Source organism: Artemia sp. Qi Xiang Cuo, chromosome 13 (genome assembly GCF_049724085.1).
Source record: "Artemia sp. Qi Xiang Cuo chromosome 13, ASM4972408v1, whole genome shotgun sequence".
Lineage (NCBI taxonomy): Eukaryota > Metazoa > Arthropoda > Branchiopoda > Anostraca > Artemiidae > Artemia > Artemia sp. Qi Xiang Cuo.
This window is the reverse complement of record NC_142806.1, coordinates 26,817,527-26,836,813: the sequence shown is the minus strand read 5'-3', so window position 1 is coordinate 26,836,813 and position 19,287 is coordinate 26,817,527. Positions and strand designations below refer to the sequence as shown.

Sequence of the window (19,287 nt, the reverse complement as noted above, 5' to 3'; positions counted from 1 at the left end):
AAAAGCTTCTATAGTAGAATTTTGGAAAATTTGAGTTTGGGGGGAAGTATTACAATTTTTTTTTATAATTTCTGTATTGTGTATCCAAGAGGTGAATTCAAGAATGACATTTTGTCATTTTAAGATACGTACAAAAATGTATTTTACATAATTTTCTTACAAGAAACTAGAGTTTACGGTCGAAAAAGCCTTATTAGCTCAGATTTTACGGAAATAGTTTTATTTTTCGATCCAAAAATAGACATAAATTCCGCACTTGAACCAGAGAATTGTATTTCAATAATTTTCTTACAAAAAAAACTAGAGTTTACGGTCAAAAACCCTTAATAGCTCAGGTTTTAAGGAAATAGGGTGTCTGACAATAGATGTACGCAAATTCCTTTTCCTACATCTCCTATGTTTTAATATACATTCTAAACACTTGATACGCTAGCTTACTCCAAAAAATAATGAACTCATAATAATGTAATATTTTTAATGAAATAATGCTATGTTGAATATTAATACAAAAACATATTATGATAAATTATTAATATCAATGATTAAGTTTGGACATTTTGCATCTGTTCTATAAAATAGTTCACCATGTTCTCTCTTGATATTGTAGTTATTGTCGTCTCTTAGTTCGTAATCAGTAGAATAATCATTATTCCATTTTGAATCATACACAATTTTTACTGGTGTCTCATGAGCAGGCTCAATATGCTTTTCGTCTTTGCTATTATTTGATTCATTGACTGTTTGATCAATGCCAGTAATGTTTGCTGGTACTTTGTTCTTCATCGTTTCATCTTTATATTCCGTAGTGATATTTTTTGACAATGCCATTTTTATTTTTCTTGCAATTTCACTGTCTATTAACACATTATTTTTACACAGGTAGAAGTTTCGTCACGTAAACAAGATATTGCTTACGATATTAGTAGCAGAGTAGGCCTTTCTTTTATTAGCCTTCCGTTGAATGCTAATACCCGAAAGCTGATGATTGGATGTATCCGTAGGTAATGTGTTACCTGCAGCAGTAGCAAGGAATTGTCCTCCATCATCAACAATTATTTTTATGTTAGCATTCTCTTTGAGTGCAATCATCTCTGGAGATCTCAATCTCGCATAACCCCCATCATAAGAGTTGAATTTTTTCGGTATCCCAAAGAAATTTAATTCCTTACTGTCATGAAAATGCATGCATACATTTCCAATAGTGCTACCACTTGTACTTGTTTCATAGTTTAAATACTTGTCCTTGTCGGCATTCAATGCTACAATAACCTTGTTATGAGAAAACCCTCTATTAAAATGTTCCATCTTCACTTTCTTTTTTAAAAGATATGACTTATGTGTTTATCATTCCACTGTGTAAAAAATACTGATTTAATACATGGAGTAGACTAGGCAGTGACCATAATTGGTCATAGAGCACCGGTCGGAAAGCCCCTTCTTGCCTAAGACCAATCATAGAGTATAATTAATTGAACCGAAAGCATAATTGTACATTTTAATATAGATACACAAAGAAAAAAATAAATAAACTTTAAAAATTTCGAAGTTTAAAAAAAAATAGTTTGTTCTTATGAAAAAAATAATGAATTATTAGTTCAGATTTTACGGATATAGTTTTATTCTTCAATCCAAAAAAGGACTTAAGTTTCACATTTGAACCAGAGAATTGTATTTTCCACAATTTTCTTTCAACAAACTAGAGTTTACAGTCAAAAACCCTTATTAGCTCAGATTTTACAGGGGGAAGGGTTTTACGAGCTTCCACTAGGAGCATACATTCTAGTATACTTGACTTATTGTATCGGAATACTATCACCTTAATTCTATGTATTTAGAGGTAATATCCATTGTCACAGCTAGGCAATCATCCTAGCGCGGGGAGTGGGAAGGGTTTTACGAGCTTCCAGTAGGAGCATCAATTCTATTATACTTGACTTATTGTATCGGAATACTATCACCTTAATTCTCTGTATTTAGAGGTAATATCCATTGTCACAGCTAGGCAATAATCTTAGCGCGGGGAGGGGGAAGGGTTTTACGAGCTTCCACTAGGAGCATATATTCTATTCTTCTTGCATTATTGTTTATGAATAATATCATCTTACTTTTCTTTAGTTAGAGTTAATATTCATTTTCACCGCTAGGCAATAATCCTAGTGAGGAGAGGCGGAAGGGTGTTACGAGGTTCCCCTAGCAGCAAAGAGTATATTATACTTAACTAATTTTATCGTAATACTATAACCTTAATTCTCTATGTTTATAGGTAATATACATTGTCACAGCTAAGCAATAATCCTAGCGCGGGGAGGGGGAAGGGTTTTACGAGCTTCCACTAGGAGCATAAATTCTAGTATACTTGACTTATTGTATCGGAATACTATCACCTTAATTCTCTGTATTTAGAGGTAATATCCATTGTCACAGCTAGGCAATAATCCTAGTGGGGGAGTGGGAAGGGTTTTACGAGCTTCCACTAGGAGCATTAATTCTATTATACTTGACTTATTGTATCGGAATACTAACACCTTAATTCTCTGTATTTAGAGGTAATATCCATTGTCATAGCTAGGCAATAATCCTAGCGAGGGGAGGGGGAAGTGTTTTACGAGCTTCCACTAGGAGCATAAATTCTAGTATACTTGACTTATTGTATCGGAATACTATCACCTTCATTCTCTGTATTTAGAGGTAATATCCAGTGTCACATCTAGGCAATAATCCTTGTGCGGGAGAGGGGGAAGGGTTTTACGAGCTTCCACTAGGAGCATAAATTCTATTATACTTGACTTATTTTCTCGGAATACTATCACCTTAATTCTGTTTATTTAGAGTTAATATCCATTGTCACAGCCAGGCAATAATCCTAGCGCGGGGAGGTGGAAGAGTTTTACGAGATTCCACTAGGAGCATAAATTCTACTATGCTTGAATTATTGTATCGGAATACTATAACCCTAAGTCTCTGTATTTAGAGGTAATATCCATTGTCACAGCTATGCAATAATCCTAGTGCGGGTGAGGGGGAAGGGTTTTACGAGGTTCCACTAGGAGCATAAATTCTATTATACTTGACTTATTGTATCGGAATACTATCACCTTAATTCTCTATATTTAGAGGTAATATCCATTGTCAAAGCTAGGCATTATTCCTATGGGGGGGAGGGGGAAGGGTTTTACGAGCTTCCACTAGGAGTATAAATCCTAGTATACTTGACTTATTGTATCGGAATACTATCACCTTAATTCTCTGTATTTAGAGGTAATATCCATTGTCACAGCCAGGCAATAATCCTAGCGCGGGGAGGGGGAAGGGTTTTACGAGTTTCCACTAGGAGCATAAATTCAATTATACTTGACTTATTGTATCTGGATACTATCACTTTTATTCTAGGTATTTTGAACTAATATCCATTGTCATCGCTAGGGAATTCCCCGAGTGCGGGGGCGGGGGTATGTACTGACGAGGTTTGAATAGAATTATAATTTCTTTTATACTTGGCTTATTGTATCGGAATACTATCACCTTAAGTCTCAATATTTAGATTTAATATCCATAGTCATAGCTAGGCAATAATCCTAGCGTGGGGAGTGGAAGGGTTTTACGAGCTTCCAGTAGGAGCATCAATTCTAGTATACTTGACTTATTTTATCGGAATACTATCACCTTAATTCTCTGTATTTAGAGGTAATATCCATTGACACAGCCAGGCAATAATCCTACCGCGGGGTGGGGGAAGGGCTTTACGAGCTTCCACTAGGAGCATAAAGTCTATTATAGTTGACTTATTGTATCGGAATACTATCACCTTAACTCACTGTATTTAGAGGTAATATCCATTGTCAAAGCTAGGCAGTAGTCCTCGCGCGGGGAGCGGGAAGGGTTTTACGAGCTTCCACTAGGAGCATAAATTCTAGTATACTTGACTTATTGTATCGGAATACTATAACCTTAATTCTCTGTATTTAGAGGTAATATCCATTGTCACAGCTAGGCAATAAACTTAGTGCGGGCGAGGGGGAAGGGTTTTACAAGGTTCCACTAGGAGCATAAATTCTATTATACTTGACTTATTGTATCGGAATACTATCACCTTAATTCTCTGTATTTAGAGGTAGAGCCAGGCAATAATCCTAGCACGGGGAGGGGGAAGGGCTTTACGGGCTTCCACTAGGAGCATAAATTCTATTATGCTTGAATTATTGTATTGGAATACTATCACCTTCTCCCCCTCCCCTGCCCTCGGAAATGTGGGAACGAAGGGTCTCTGAGCCTTCCCCTTGATGCAGATGTTTTCCCTCCAAAATTGACCCCTCCCTGCCCTAAGAAATGGGGGAACGAAGGGAACGTTAGATCCTATTTTAAATTGACAATACTTATCAAACATCACTAGTGTATTATACAGATCAGATATCTCATTACCCCTTTTTAAATGTTAATCAAATAATTCTGATTATAGTGTCCAATTTTTTGTCTGCTTTTCAAAATGTTCGTATTTGTTTAGAATGAAGTGTTTTTTACAGCAGATGCCCCCCGTGCAACTGGACCCCCCCTGTACCTGTACCCCGGGCGAACCGCCACACCTGCCCACGGAACCGCCGTGCGACTCGCGCACATGTAACTACTCCCCGGGTAACTGAATCCTCATGTAACTGAACCCTCGTGCAAGTCAACCCTCGTGCAACTCAACTCCCTCAAAACACTTTTCAGCCATTTCATGTTAATTTTTTTTATTTCGAAACTATTCAAAATTGACAACACTGTGCAAATCATCACTTGTGTATTATACAGTACACATTCATTCCATCTCCTTCAAAACACTTTTCAGTCATTTCTTGTTAAAATTATCCAATCACTAATTACCCCTTTTTTTCTCCACCTTCAAATGTTCCTTTAGTACCTACGCAATTAGATCGCCCAGTTAACACTAAGATGTAAATTGAGTAACCCTCTCACAATAACGAACCAAACCAGATTATACCCACCTAACCAGATCAAAAAATGGCGGTCACACTAACTTGATTAGTAATTGGATTCAGGTATACTACGAATGGACTTTCAGTCCTACATTCACGGGTTTCTGCAAAGTGCTATGGGCTTCATTGAAAAAATACCAGTTTAAAAAAAAAAAAAATAAACATGTATCCATGAGTTTGACCTCCAAAAAATGGGTGTCACAATAGAAAACCTGTCTGCCAAGCCATGTATCGTTCATTGTAATAGGTGACTGACCGGTGGTAACCCAATGTACCGGTTAAACTACACACATACCCATGCCTCAGGCGTAGGGTTCAAATATATAGATGCATTACTACTTACAGTTTCAGAACCAATTAAAGTCAAAAGAGACGTGAGGCAAGGCAGTGTTCTTAGTCCTGTCATATTTAAACATGCAATTTCTCAGATTCTGAACTACATCTCTTCATCTCTTCTACTTCACGGTACCGACTTATCTTACATAGCTTACGCCGATGATGTTCTTCTTCTCAGCAGATCAAAGACAGGCTTGCAAGATAACTTAAACAGACTGCAAAACCAATTACAGTCAATCGGACTTTTTATTAATATTGAAAATGGCGAGTTTCTAGCTATCAACACGGCTAAGAGCGATAGTGTTTCCCTTGTAAATCATTCAGTCCCTGCTGTGTCAAGAGTTGAAATACCTTGGGTTAAGGATTTCCGAATTGCTCCACAAAACCAGAAAATCCATTGTGAAGCACACAACCATCGCCATTAAACGTGTTTACAGTATTGTTGTTCCAAATCGGGGGCGATACTCCAGGAAATTACTTGCTTATATTTATCGCTTAGTTTGACATTCTCGCTTTATTTACCTCGCAGGTGCGGGTCATCTACTTGCCAAAAGTGAAATAGATAAAATTAGTAAGAGCTATTCTGAATACGCAAAGTTTCTGTTGTTTATTCCTAAGCGGCACCAAAATTCCCGTCTTGAAAAATTAGGAATTATGAATCCTGTCAAAGAAACGTCAAGAATCCGTGAGAAGTCTGTGATAAAAGTAATACTGAATAGACGACGTTTTTCTCCAATAATAACTTAAGTGTTTCTTTTTATTGGTGTAATTAGTTTTTTTTTTCTTTTATTTTTCCTTGCTGGACTATAATCAATTGTAGATGGTGGGTAAATAAATCATTATTATTATTATTATATACGAGTATATATATATATATATATATATATATATATATATATATATATATATATATATATATATATATATATATATATATATATATATATATATATATATATATATATATATATATATATATATACATATATATATATAAAAAAAAAAAAAAAAAAAAAAAAAAAAAAAAAAAAAGAAAATATAGATAGATATAGATATATATATATATATATATATATATATATATATATATATATATATATATATATATATATATATATATATATATATATATATATATATATATATATATATATATATATATATATATATATATATATATATATATATATATATATATATATATATATATATATATATATATATATATATATATATGTGTGTGTGTGTGTGTGTGTGTGTGTGTGTGTGTGTGTGTGTGTGTATATATATATATATATATATATATATATATATATATATATATATATATATATATAGTATATATATATATATATATATATATATATATATATATATGTGTAGTAGTGTGATAGTAGTGATAGTGATAGTAGTGTGTGTATATATATATATATATATATATATATATATATATATATATATACAGAACCGGGAGTCCGGTGGCTTCACAGCTGGGACTTTGGCTTCCAGAGCAAGGAGTCCTCGCCACCACTTGTCTTCTAATCCTTTCCCTGGGTAGCTATACAGGCCTTTGACCTTTTTCCTATCACCTCAAGGTATTCAATTAAAGTTTTTAATGTGGCGTCTTCTCTTTGAAGTTTTCCTATATGTTCACAGTCTAAACCTAAGTAATCTCTCTCGGTTTCTATTTTTATGTCTGCCTTGGCAGCCTCAATTCATCCGTTAGAAATATCCTCAAACTCTCCCACAATCCTGCGGTGAGACAGTTTTATTACCTTGTCCCTGTCATTAAAGATAACCTCCAAATGTAATGGTATTTGTATTGAGGTCAATTGTGGAATTTGCAACCTTGTACGCATCACCTAAACAAAACATTTCTGCACTATGCTCTAACAAATACCGTTTGTAGGACGGTCTTATCCCCTCCTTCAATAAATTAAGAGCAAGTCTTCCAAGGACTACACCATCATCACTGGCTTCTAACGATAACCTACATTACCTTTCTAATTTTTGCATCCTTTTATAGAATAGATATACCGCTTCATCCTTAAATTGAACCACGCCTACAAACTCTGCAACCATTTTGGCTACTGTTTTGCCTGGGGTATATGCTAAAAGTAATCCACGTTTTAAACTTGACAAATTTATACTCTAGGGATCCAGATCCTCAAAAGGGGGCGAAACAAACCATGGCCCAAAAGTGACGCGGTGTGTAAAGCTCTTGAATCAGGCCAATTCAACAACAACTGAAATTTTTGTAACTGCGAAACAAACTCAATTATTTTTCCACTTTCTTGCTTTGTGACTGGCGTTATTGCTGAAAGAGGGTCAATTACCGATCCTCTTACTTGGGACTGTTGAGGCTGTTCTATTGGAGGATTAATTGGGGTGGTGCTCGGTGGAGTTGGAGGGTTTGTTGGGACCCATGTCTTTGTAAAGTCTCTTCCTGATTTAAATTATGTTAATAGATTAACCTAGCTGTCAATATTTTTGTTGCAACACAGCTTTCGTTTGTCACGGAATCCAAGGGATTTCCTTGAATATGTGTTTAACCAGAGTAATGTGAAAAGTGATTAGATTCCTAGAAAATATTCATAAACCCATAGTAAGATACGTATATATTGGTGTGTTGAGCTTTTGGAGAGAAAGAGTCGAACGTATGCATTGTACGTGATAAGTATGTTGAAAACCATGGCTTTGATATAAATAAAGACTGTTTTATATGAAACATCTATGGACTTGAATATAGGCCCAGGGTTAGACTCTACGTCTCCGTCGTCCACTAGGCATCTCACCCAGCAGTCAATGTAATTTTTTTTTTAACATCCCCTAAAAATAGTGCATTAATTTAGTTAATGGAAATTATATATATATATATGGATAACATTGCTGCTGTTACCAAGATTTTTCTCTCAATAGGGAAATTGATAATAAATCATAATCAGATAATAATCATAAATCATAGTAAAAATTATGTTTAATTTTATAGCAGATTTTGTAAAGAAGGTTGGAATTCCATTGAATTCGCGTAAGACTTAGCGGCCCTTTCAACTCGTTTTAAGAACTGATATACTGTTTCATCCGGAAATTGTTTACATCCCACAAGATCTTGTAAGATTTGCCCGGGGCTGCGTTGAGGAACAAAAGCCTCCAACAGATTTTTCCGTAATGTATCAAGTGTTAAATTCCCCTTATTTAAATCATCAAAAAAAATAGAAAAGTCCCCTTTCATTAGCATGCCTGCTGTGGCAACCACTTGCTTTTCCGACCACGTTAAGGTATCTTGAATTCTTTTCAGTTGGCTAATAAATTCATTTATCTGTGAGACCTCAGTTAATGGTGTTATTAATGAAGCTAAATCTGTTGTTGCTCTGATTGAAAGGTTATCACTTGACGGTGAATTATTTGTTGGACGCTGTTTAGAGGAAATTTGTAGATAATGGGCCATTGCCGCTGCTTCCCAAAGACTTAAGTCAGAATAAAACTTACTGATTATTTCTTCGTCATACTCATCGCTATTTGTATCAAAGGTAGGGGGTATTTCTATGCTTCGTAATTCTTGCTGTGCAAGGAAGGCTTTCGCTTTTACTTCATCAAAATTATAATTTTCAGGATTTAATTCTGGGATATTCATGGTTAAAAAAAAAACTAAAAATTGATACAAGAAAATAGCTAGCCTAAGCACTCCTAACTGTTTCCTATGCGCACAAAACTTTAGGGCTCACACTTACTCTTTGTTTTTCACTGTATGCCGATCCCTCCAAGGTTTCTTCTTTGATGGGTGGAGATTTCACGACAGGAGATGTGCGTAGATTGGTAGGCTTCGGTCACCTTCGGTTGATAGAACTGCGGTGGTTGAGAAACATTTAGAAGTTGAGACGACCCTGTGTAGCTGTCAATATTTTTGTTGCAACACAGCTTTCGTTTGTCACGGAATCCAAGGGATTTCTTTGAATATAGGTTTACCCAGTAATGTGAAAAGTGAAAGGATTCCTAGAAAATATTTATAAACCTGTAGAAAGACAAGTATATATTTGTATGTTTAACCATTAGAGAGGGAGAGTCGAACGTATGCATTGTACGTGATAAGTATGTAGAAAACTATGGCTTTGATATAAATAAAGATTGTTTTATATGAAACATCTATGGACTTAAATATCTATCTCTGCAAAATAGTATATTTGTTTGTAAGTACCATTGAATGGACTCGCCCAACTCTTGAACATTAAAGATAAAGCTTACAACTTGATCTTTTGAAGGTAATAATAAAGTTCATCTTGATCAAAATCAGGATCATTAGAATCAAACAAAAGAGGTGGAAATATGTCATTTATCCTCCACAGTTTTAACAAAATTAACAGCAACCTTTTTGTTGTATCCAATTTCCACCCGATCGAGTGTAGAAATAATAACTGCCATACTGGGATCAAAATTTGAAGAAGAAATTACTCTAAAAATTTAAATAATGGTTTTAAATACCTTTATTCAATTACGGATGTTAGATTTTGGGCAATAGATTCACTTTTAAGAATAAAGGTCTGATAAATTTTACTGGGTTGTTTAACCGTGTTATATCACTTACGAAAGGTAGTCTGTCTCGAATCCACCTGCAGTTGGTCTCAATTAAATTACTAGCATCAAATGAAGTCACAATTGAGTATTAATTTTCGATTATCAAATTCAAAATGTTAAATTTTGATTGGAAACTGTCAAATGTAGATCACACGTCGACTATCTAAAATCAGGTGAAAAAAAAAACACCAAATGTAGAATGGCTAAGCGAAGGTAGAAATCAACCGGAGACTCTCAGTTGTAGAAATTTAAATTAGTAGGTAGAAGCTATCGCGAGGAAATCCATATTAGGCATTGTGTAACAGCCTATTTCAAAATGTTCATTTAAAAGAAACTGTTTTTCAAGAAGGCGCTTTGAATATTGGCTGATGTAACGGTTTACGTAATTTCAAAGATAGTCAATAAACGTCGGTACATGGTCTTTATTTAATAATGTGAGAATAAACATACACAGAAAATAAGGTAGCAGAAGAACAACTAACTAAGACGAAGGCGAAAGATGGACTGCCTTCCAAAGTATACCCTTGGCCCCCAACTCTCTAGAATCGAAAATCCCAGCGATTGGGTTTTCGACTGACCTGGGAACGAACCGTTCACACGATAAGCTTTGGCCCTCCCGGAAGACCCCCTAGATAAGCTATTGTTGACATATACATTGCTAACTCTGTTAGTAACGAGACACCAGGAAAAGGCTTCTCGAATTTATGTTTCAAATACTTTACACAGGCAATAGGGTGGGAAATCAGCAATTTCAGTTTAATTAGGAAATGCTGTCGTTAATTCCATTCCTCCTTCTTGCTTAACACGTTCCTTATTCCAGCGTAATTTTCTGAATCATCTAGACTCCGCAATAGTATAATTATCGTGTTATTCTGTAGTTTTAAGTCTTATTTTCGTTTGCAGTTCAATGTGATTTGATGCTGTTTCTTGTTCCATGTCTTCTTCTTTAGTTGTTCAGAGTCATTTGTCATTTTTTTGTAATTTTGTACGTGTCATAGATACTAATTCCTCCTTCTATACTTTACTGACGCTAAAATAACTTGTTCCTTATTCAATTATAATTTTTTTTTTTTTGGAAACACAGTTTGTCATCCTGTGTAATTTTGCGTGCATCATAGATACAAATGATACCACTACTCCTGGGGTGGCAATTATGTAATTTATGCTCTTGAAATGTGCTTATAAATATAACGTCACTCGTATGAATTTTTTTCCGAGGCTCTAAACTAATTTTGCAAACTCGTTAAAAACCGTTCTCAAGAAAAAAAATGTATATATAAACATATTTAAACGTATATATTTCCAAACTTTGGGCTAAACTTTGATTTTGTCAGCGTGTTTTCGTCTTCCCCTCCCAAAGGAAGTTTAGTAAGAATGGCCATATCTAGGTGCGCTCGAGACGATGGTTAAATGTGATTTATTGGCTGAGCTCCACACCCCCTCCCTTCACTGGAAATCCTGGATCAAGCCATGTTATGGCAGATTATCCTCGTTCCATGGTCCAGCCTGGAGAGTCTGGGAGTATAGAACTTGGCGTGATTGCGACAACATCTGAGAACATGGGAGTGGTCTCATAGTGGATATCCTTAGCTTGTGGTGAAAAGGTAAATGATAGTGGAAACTGTGCGGTCCAGCTATAAAAAGTGACAATATGAAAACGCGCGTTTTTATGCATAATGTCATGTTTGGCAAAGGGTTTTAATACTTTTAGTCTCGTTTTATCAGATAAGGGAAGATCAGCCGAAGAAGCTTTTTTTCTTTTAGTTTTTTTTTTTTTTTGCTCAGCGGTACCAACGTGTTTAATTTCAGAAACAACTATATTTATGTACCCCCTACACTTGAAAGCAAGCAAATTTAAAAGTCTTTGGTTTTTCTAGAATTTTAGAAGTTAAAAACTAAATATATATAATTTTGAAGCTTTTCTACAACCAGTTACTATTATCAAACATTTCTCCAGCCGTTTATCAGGATGACCTTCAGTTATAGGACACTGATGGTAGAATGAAATTTATAATAAACTCTTTCAGCAAAAAACTTTTCAATCACTTCAACATCCTTCCAACACCCTAATGAAAAACATTGTCTTCACATCATTTTGCACAAAAATATACTTAATTAAACAAAACCTTTGTCTCCATTTTTAAACATTTAATTCAGTTTGAATTTGCATACAACTCTTTCTAGTTGCTTTTCAGAACTTAAGTACCTTAATTTTATTCATCTTTACCAGACTGGCACTTCTGTTCTTACTCATTCACGTATTCATTCTTGACTATCTTTCTCCACTCAATAAATCAAGATATCTGTTTCATGAAATTTGTGAATTACATGCTTCTAAGAACTGAAAATATTGTTCAGTGCACATGAAGGAACTTCTCCGCATGATTTTGCGTACATTTTAATGCCCCCCTAAATGCATTCCAAATGGCAAGCAGTTTTCGGGGGCGTTTTCACTCAGTGAAAAGAGATCTTCTTACCATTACACGGATTTTAAGAAAGAAAGTTGTCACTTTTTTCAATTTCTTCAATGAAAAGTACCAAAATTAAAAGAAAATGGTCTTTTTTTCAATTTGTTTAATAAAAATACGAAAAAAATATTTTTCTGTGAACATACGCCCATAAAAGGTATTTGTGCAAAATCTATGTGGGGATGCAAAAATCTAGGGGTCATCTTACTGCAGAAAAATTTATTCTTTGTAGCGCTCAAGAGTACAGATCCATAATGGCACAAAAAGTAGGAGAGGGTTCATGTCATTAGTGCTGTCAGGGAATCTGGTGTGTGTTCTGGTAAGTATCTGAGACAAATTTAGTTCACTGGGAAGTGAATTCAGAGTTTCCCTTACTGCCATACAGAATTTCGAGAAAAGAGAGTTGGGGAGATCTCTTTCATGAAGTGTGCAAAGACTGTTTTCAAATTGTTTAAAGAGATTTTTCATGGAAACTGTACTAATTAGAAGAACAATTTCTCATTGTTGCTGAAAGTTTGTGTGTCATGGTCGTTCTTCGTCTATGTTAAAATATTGCAGCTCAGTTGTTGAGAAACGCGTCTGTTGAAGAAAATAAAGGGCTTTCCAAACCATCCCATGTTTATGATACAGGAACTTACCAAATATTTCCTTTAACAGAAAACAGAAAAAAAGAAGTAGAACAGAAAAAAAAATGTATTCCCATGCCAAAAGTGAAACTAAAACTGTTTTTAACCACCCATTCTATACGCCAAAGTTTAAATCACACTTAACTCGAATGATTGCAGATTTTCCAACATCTAGTTTTAGATTTGAATAAATTAGTGCTGAAATACGAGTATTTGATTTTATATATAAAGTATCTTATTCAGCAAGGATTAGTCTTTGCAAGATGACGGAGGTTTTCAATATATACCGAAATCATCCTCATACATTCAGGTGTTGTCTGACTTTAAATACATTTTTGGGCCAACTTCGATGCAATCGAAAAAATGTTGGCATTTTGACGAAGTAGATAGCTTCCTTGTTGCAATAATTGTAAATCCTTGTCACTTACAGGCTTCTTGTAAGAATATTTATTGTATTATTTCCCGGTTTTCGCCCTAAGCCATTAAATAATTTTTTTAAAATATTGCGAAAGTATTTGTCTCTTTTAGTTATTACTGCTCCTGCTCCAAAATTTAGCCGTACTTGTATTTCTATAGATACCTTTACACCTATATTTTCTAATCCTATATTAAAAAAAAATTAACAAACAAATTTCGTTAGTATCTAATAATTTCTCTGTGTCAATGTTGCTATTAACATTCCATCCTTAGAGAAATAAAAGAACCCGATTCATTCACCTAAGCTCTTTCTTGTGGAACTAATTTTGAACCGTCAAACCGTGCCACCTACTTTTCATCTCTAGAAAAATAAAAACTAGCGCGATTTACTTAATTAAGCTTTGTCTTGCGGAAACATTTTTAAGACGTCAAACTTGTCTGGAAAGCTAAATATTTAATTCTTGGTCGTTCCCTATCCTGTTCCGAAAGTATATTAGTCAGATTATCACCTTGATGTTCTTGGTTCAATTATTTTTTTTCCTGGCCCTACTCTCCAGCCATGGGAAAAATTCAATTTTTAGTAAAACCGTTTTCCTGCAATCGCTATCCGTCATTGGTGCCACCTACTTTTCTTTTGCTAGGAAAATGAACTGCCCCTCTCCCCACTCTCTAGCCCTGCAAAAAGTATTGTTTTTAGCAAACGAGATTTAATGTTTCAATAATTGCTATCCGTTAGTGGCGCTAACTACTTTTCATCTCTAGAATAGTAAGAACAAGCCCGATACATTTAATTAAGTTCTTTTTTTGCAAAAGGACTTTCGAAAGATAGAACTCTTTCTGTAAAGCTAAAGATTTATTATTACATTCTAAGAGCCTCTTTTATATCCGGAATGTAATTTTCTTTTTCTGTTATTACAGCAATAATTTCAAAAGTTTCTTGAGTTTTCTGTAGTATAGTTATGTTTATGGCCTTTTAACAATCTCCTCTTAATGGAACATAACAACTTTTTTCCTATTTACTTTTGTTTCTCTCATTTCATTAAAAAAGTATTAGATACAAACAAGATGAAATTTAAAAATGAAAGGACTTGTATCTGTCCAAATGTCACTCTTAACATGTACTGTTATTCCTTCTTCATCTTTATCACAATGGTCTCCAGAAGTGTGTGTGCGAAGCACTCAATTTGGTGAAGCTTAGTGAGCTAAATTATAAATCCTAAGGATCGCCGTTTTCATTTTTAACCCGTTTCAATCAATTAAGCGACTTGCTTATATTTTGCATTTTTGTCACACAAATTTGTTAAATATGTCAGCCATTTTTCGACGACTTCCAAACGGCCAGGTACTTCCAAATTGTTTCAGTATATGTACTTTCAATGACTGTGCAATGAAACAACCTCAAACAACCTGTCAACCTCTTGTATACTCCTCATTATATGAATGACATGAATTAGACATAGTAAAAACTGTCAACCTCTCAACTGTCAACCTCAAAACTGTCAACCTCTTGTATACTCCTCATTATATGAATGACATGAATTAGACATAGTAAAAACCAGAAGACAAACACTATTATATAAAACCTGGTAGCACATCGGTAAGGACATTTGTCTCTAGTCATGGGAATTTATGTTCGAACCTTATATAAGGGAAATTTTTGTCTTAGAGAAGAATAAAGGTTTTTTAGTGTTAAAGATGACTAAAGACTTGTTAGTTTCAGAGAAGACTAAAAAGTTGAAAATATTAGATATTTATTTTTTCATTCCTTTTTAAAATGGACTAAAGGTAGAAAATAACTTTTTTCTCGGGAATCTATTAATGTAAGTGAAAAAGAAAGGTGCAAAACGGATTAAGCTTTGCATAACTTGATCTTTTTAAAAAAAAATTCTCAACTTATCGCCATTTTTCATTTACGCATTTATACCTTGGATAAACTAGTATCTATTTTATGTATAGCCCGATCCGATTTTGTGCCCCTCGTTTTCACTTACATTCATAGGCTAGAGAGAAAAAAATCTATTTTTTAGTCCATTTTGAAAAGGATTTTTTAATAACTTGAAATTATTAATAGAAAATACATTTTGAAGTATCCCATGGAATTTTATAGTTCCACGTCTGTAGAAAGACATATATAAAAATAAGAGTCCCAAGATCTGTTCTGGAATGACTGATCCTGTATAAAAAAAATTATACTTAAGTTAATAGTCGCTTACTTTCTTCTTTGCCTGGTTAATGAGGCGCCGTTTTAAGTTTAAATGTACATCGCGCAAAATATTGCTCCTATCATTATACGGAACACACTTTGCATCATAACATCTTAAGAATAAAGGACTATTCCATTCTGAGAGCCAAAGACTGCCATCAAGTTAAGTCTTTATTTTAAACCGAAAGTATTTTTTCTTTATTTTTAGGATCTTCTCACAATCTGGATGACTTCGTTTCAATGGAGCCAAGTAAATCTGGCTTAGGTGAAGTATATAACCTAATGGACTTCGTGCGAAAGTTTTACACAAATCTCAAGTGATCTTAAAAATAATTCGTGGTGGTGGTAAACTATGCAGTGAAATGAATTCAAGGACTCGTTTTTAGAAATTTTTAAAGTGTTTTGCCTCAAAAGCTTATGCGGTTTTTTGTTTTTGTTATAGTGATTTTTATGGGGTGCCTGAAGGTGATGCGCTCAACATTTTATATTATTACGTTGACACTGTTGTGACATAAGCCGATGATTTAAAAAATTAAGTATTCGAAAATGAGAACCAATTGACCCCAGATCAAAGACAGCATATAATACAGATGTCCAACTAGGAATTTTTTTGCAACCGGTAAATTTGGTGCTTTTGGTCGTCTGTCTTGGATTTTCTTCCCAACTGTTTTCGTGGATGCTGTCTTTACAATAGATTCAAGAGAATTAAAAAGAAGCAATGAAACAATCATAAATTCTCTTATGATTACTCTTCAGTTTTACTATTATGATTGTTGAGTAAGCTTGAATTGATTGTTTTAATAATTTTATCGTTTAATAGACATGGCAACACTGTTTTCAAACGTACAAAACTTTCATCATGAACAGCTTCAAGGCATACCTAACACCTGACCCCTCTTTTTAGCATTGGAGGATGGACCAGTTGGACATCTGCATTACATACTTTTTGTCTGTGCCCAAGATGAGATCAATATCACTTCCGGATTAGTTTGGATTAGACCACCCATTTCATCAACCTCTAACAATTTTATAATTTTTGAATCAAATTTAATGCCTCGTACCAGGTAATGCGAGCAAGACGGTTTTTTTATTAAAGGAGGCCGAAATTGGAAACCATTTCATCGAAACTATGTCTTTTGTTGATTGGATTAGTTATTTAATTACATAATTATTGTTTAATTGTATAATTAATTAATTTGGTAATTAATTAGGTATAATTTAACTGATGATAATAATGATGAAAAGGGGAACTGCTTTGCTCGGAGAATAGGGGGTAGGGAGCTGAAGTCTAATTTTGTCGATTGTGAAAGTTATGAAACTAAACCAAGGATGGTGTAAGTTAGCAGATGCTTGGGTAATTTTATATTCTCTAAAATTGTTTTAAATAAAAGACTATTATATCCAGAAAAGACGTGGTATCATAGAAATACCTTATGTAAAAAACAAAATCAATATAGACGGAACTCACCTTCCATCATTTAATATTGACCATACTCCAGTTCAGTGCCGACACATGGATTAATTATGACAAGTCTCCCTTTCAATCATAATTATCAAGGGCTAAATAACTTTTTTTGATGGTTCGAGCCACCAAGATAAATTTTGATTCGATAAGTCAAGAAATAGACCTTTCTTTTGTGTCTATACCTTATTACTACCGGCAAACTGACCGCACTTCAAACAGTAGGCTGCACGAAAAATGTGGTTCGATGCCGCTTTCTAGGGCTATAATGAAAGAAAGGTTGAGGTGGCTAGGGCACGTTGTACGGATGAAGGATGACAGATTGCCGAAGATTGTCCGTTTGGGCCAACGGTGTAGGGCTAAATGGAAAGCAGGTCGTCCTCGTTTGGGGTGGGAGGACGTCATAAATAAAGATTTAAAGGAAATGGGAACTTCTTGGGAGGGTGTAAAAAGGGAGGCTTTGAATAGATTGGTATGGAGGAGTGTGCATAGCTGTGTTGGCCTCAGGTGGCTTGGTGCTGCGGTGAGTTGTTAGTATTAGTATTAGTAGTATATTTCATTAATGTTAATATAAAATCCTATTCTAAAACATCACAATTACAAATAATGGAATGATCCCAATAAATCAAGCAGTGGCACTGACGTCATTCAGGCTCAATTTTCGAGCAGTCGGTCCGCGAATTTTTCCCCTAATTAGTGGCAATTATTGCCCATATTGCAATATACAATCCTTTCGTAATTTTAGTTAAATAAAGCCTTTTCTTCAAATTGTGTTATTTCGTTTTTTACCATTTATGTGGCTTTTTAAAGTAACGTTCGACTAGTTTTTCTTGGAGTTCCACTTTGTGGCACTATAGGGCTAACATTATATTTGGTGCTAGAGTCGTTTTAATGCGCCAAATTTGCTTTGTAATTATAAATTAGAGTATATAAAAAAATTTTATTATGGTTTTCACTTTACAAAGTTTTGCTTCAGATGTATTGGAATTTCTGTAGTTAAATATAAATCAACACGGTATGTTTTTATTTGAAAAATAGGCATCTTATGAATAGCTTAAGCAGATAGATTGTTCTACTCATAAGATCTTCGCGAGGGACGCTAAAACTTCACCTGTTCTTCTTTTTCGACGCGGGGAAGGTTGAACCCTTTTGGATTACCAGAATTTGAATCGTTTAGAACTAACCCTTCCGTTTGTGCCTTACTCATTGCGGAATTATATCTGATCGAGCACAGAGACATAAAACAGAGTTGGATTTGGCTTCATAGGGTTCAAGATAAAGCGGTTAAAGCCTTACGATACTTTAAAAATCATTTTGCGAGCCTCAACGTTAGCTGACCGTCTCAATGGTAAAGGGTCCATTATCGATTTCTCTCAGGGTGATAGCTACCATTGAAAGCTGTTGAGAATTGGTGATTTCACTGTGAAAGTTGACTTATAAGAGTGAATTTTTAAATTTTTCTTTCGTCGCTACCTTTGTTTATCAAAGCGGATGGCATCACAGGGAACTCCCAAAGCGGCCAAAGTGATCAAATGATAATACGTTTGAATTGATTTTTACCGTTTTTCGAGCAGGTATGTTAGGATGTTTTAGGGACTGCCCTCTCCTGAATAGTTAAACAGAAAATTCTGCTCCGTTAAATCGAAAAGAAAATAACAATTTCTGATAATGTAAGTTTCATTAGAAATGTTTCAACAAACGTTGCCATTTACCCGTGTCCCAGCCATTTAAACATTTGCCTCTCAAACACTTGAACTATCTGTCTTGGCGTTTCTCTGTCTACAATTGGCCATATCTTGATACAACGTATGCCACCTACTGAAAAATACTTGATAACTTTAATTATTGATGACCAAGGGATGCCGCTTTGTGAATTTTCGCTTTTATGCCTGATAGAAATGGAAATTTTTGGAAATCATCCTAGGAAGTTTCTTGAGAAAAAAGACTTGTTTGTATGCCTATTTATAAAAGGATTTAAGTACTGCATGCATCTTCCTTCCATAGTACATATTTTAAACATGAAACTAATATTAACAAAATGCTGTTGGTCGAAAAGCTACATTTTTAATTCTAATTTGAAATAAAAGCGAACCGAATATTTGCCAACATGATGACGAGTTCCTCTTTGGATTAGCTTAAGGAGTAGATAGCCGACCAAAGGATGCCGCTCCCTAAGATCTTTGCCGATATCTGTGAACATCAGTTCTAAGCTTGGGGTGGTGAGAAAAGC

The 19,287-nt window shown here is 34.6% G+C and overlaps 1 protein-coding gene across 6 annotated transcripts in view; it reads left to right on the top strand.

Annotated features, from left to right (window-relative positions):
• tun (N-terminal glutamine amidase tungus) overlaps nt 1-18,069 on the top strand; it is a 402,893-nt gene extending 384,824 nt beyond the window's left edge. For 5 of the 6 annotated variants that reach the window (XM_089098727.1, XM_089098725.1, XM_089098726.1 and 2 more), the window contains one exon: nt 15,804-18,069. In XM_089098727.1, the coding sequence (XP_088954853.1) occupies nt 15,804-15,916 (113 nt within the window). In that variant the 3' untranslated portion in view covers nt 15,917-18,069. The remainder of the gene's footprint in view (nt 1-15,803) is intronic. The other variant, XM_089098729.1, reaches the window with a different exon arrangement.
• The last annotated feature ends 1,218 nt before the right edge of the window (nt 18,070-19,287 follow it).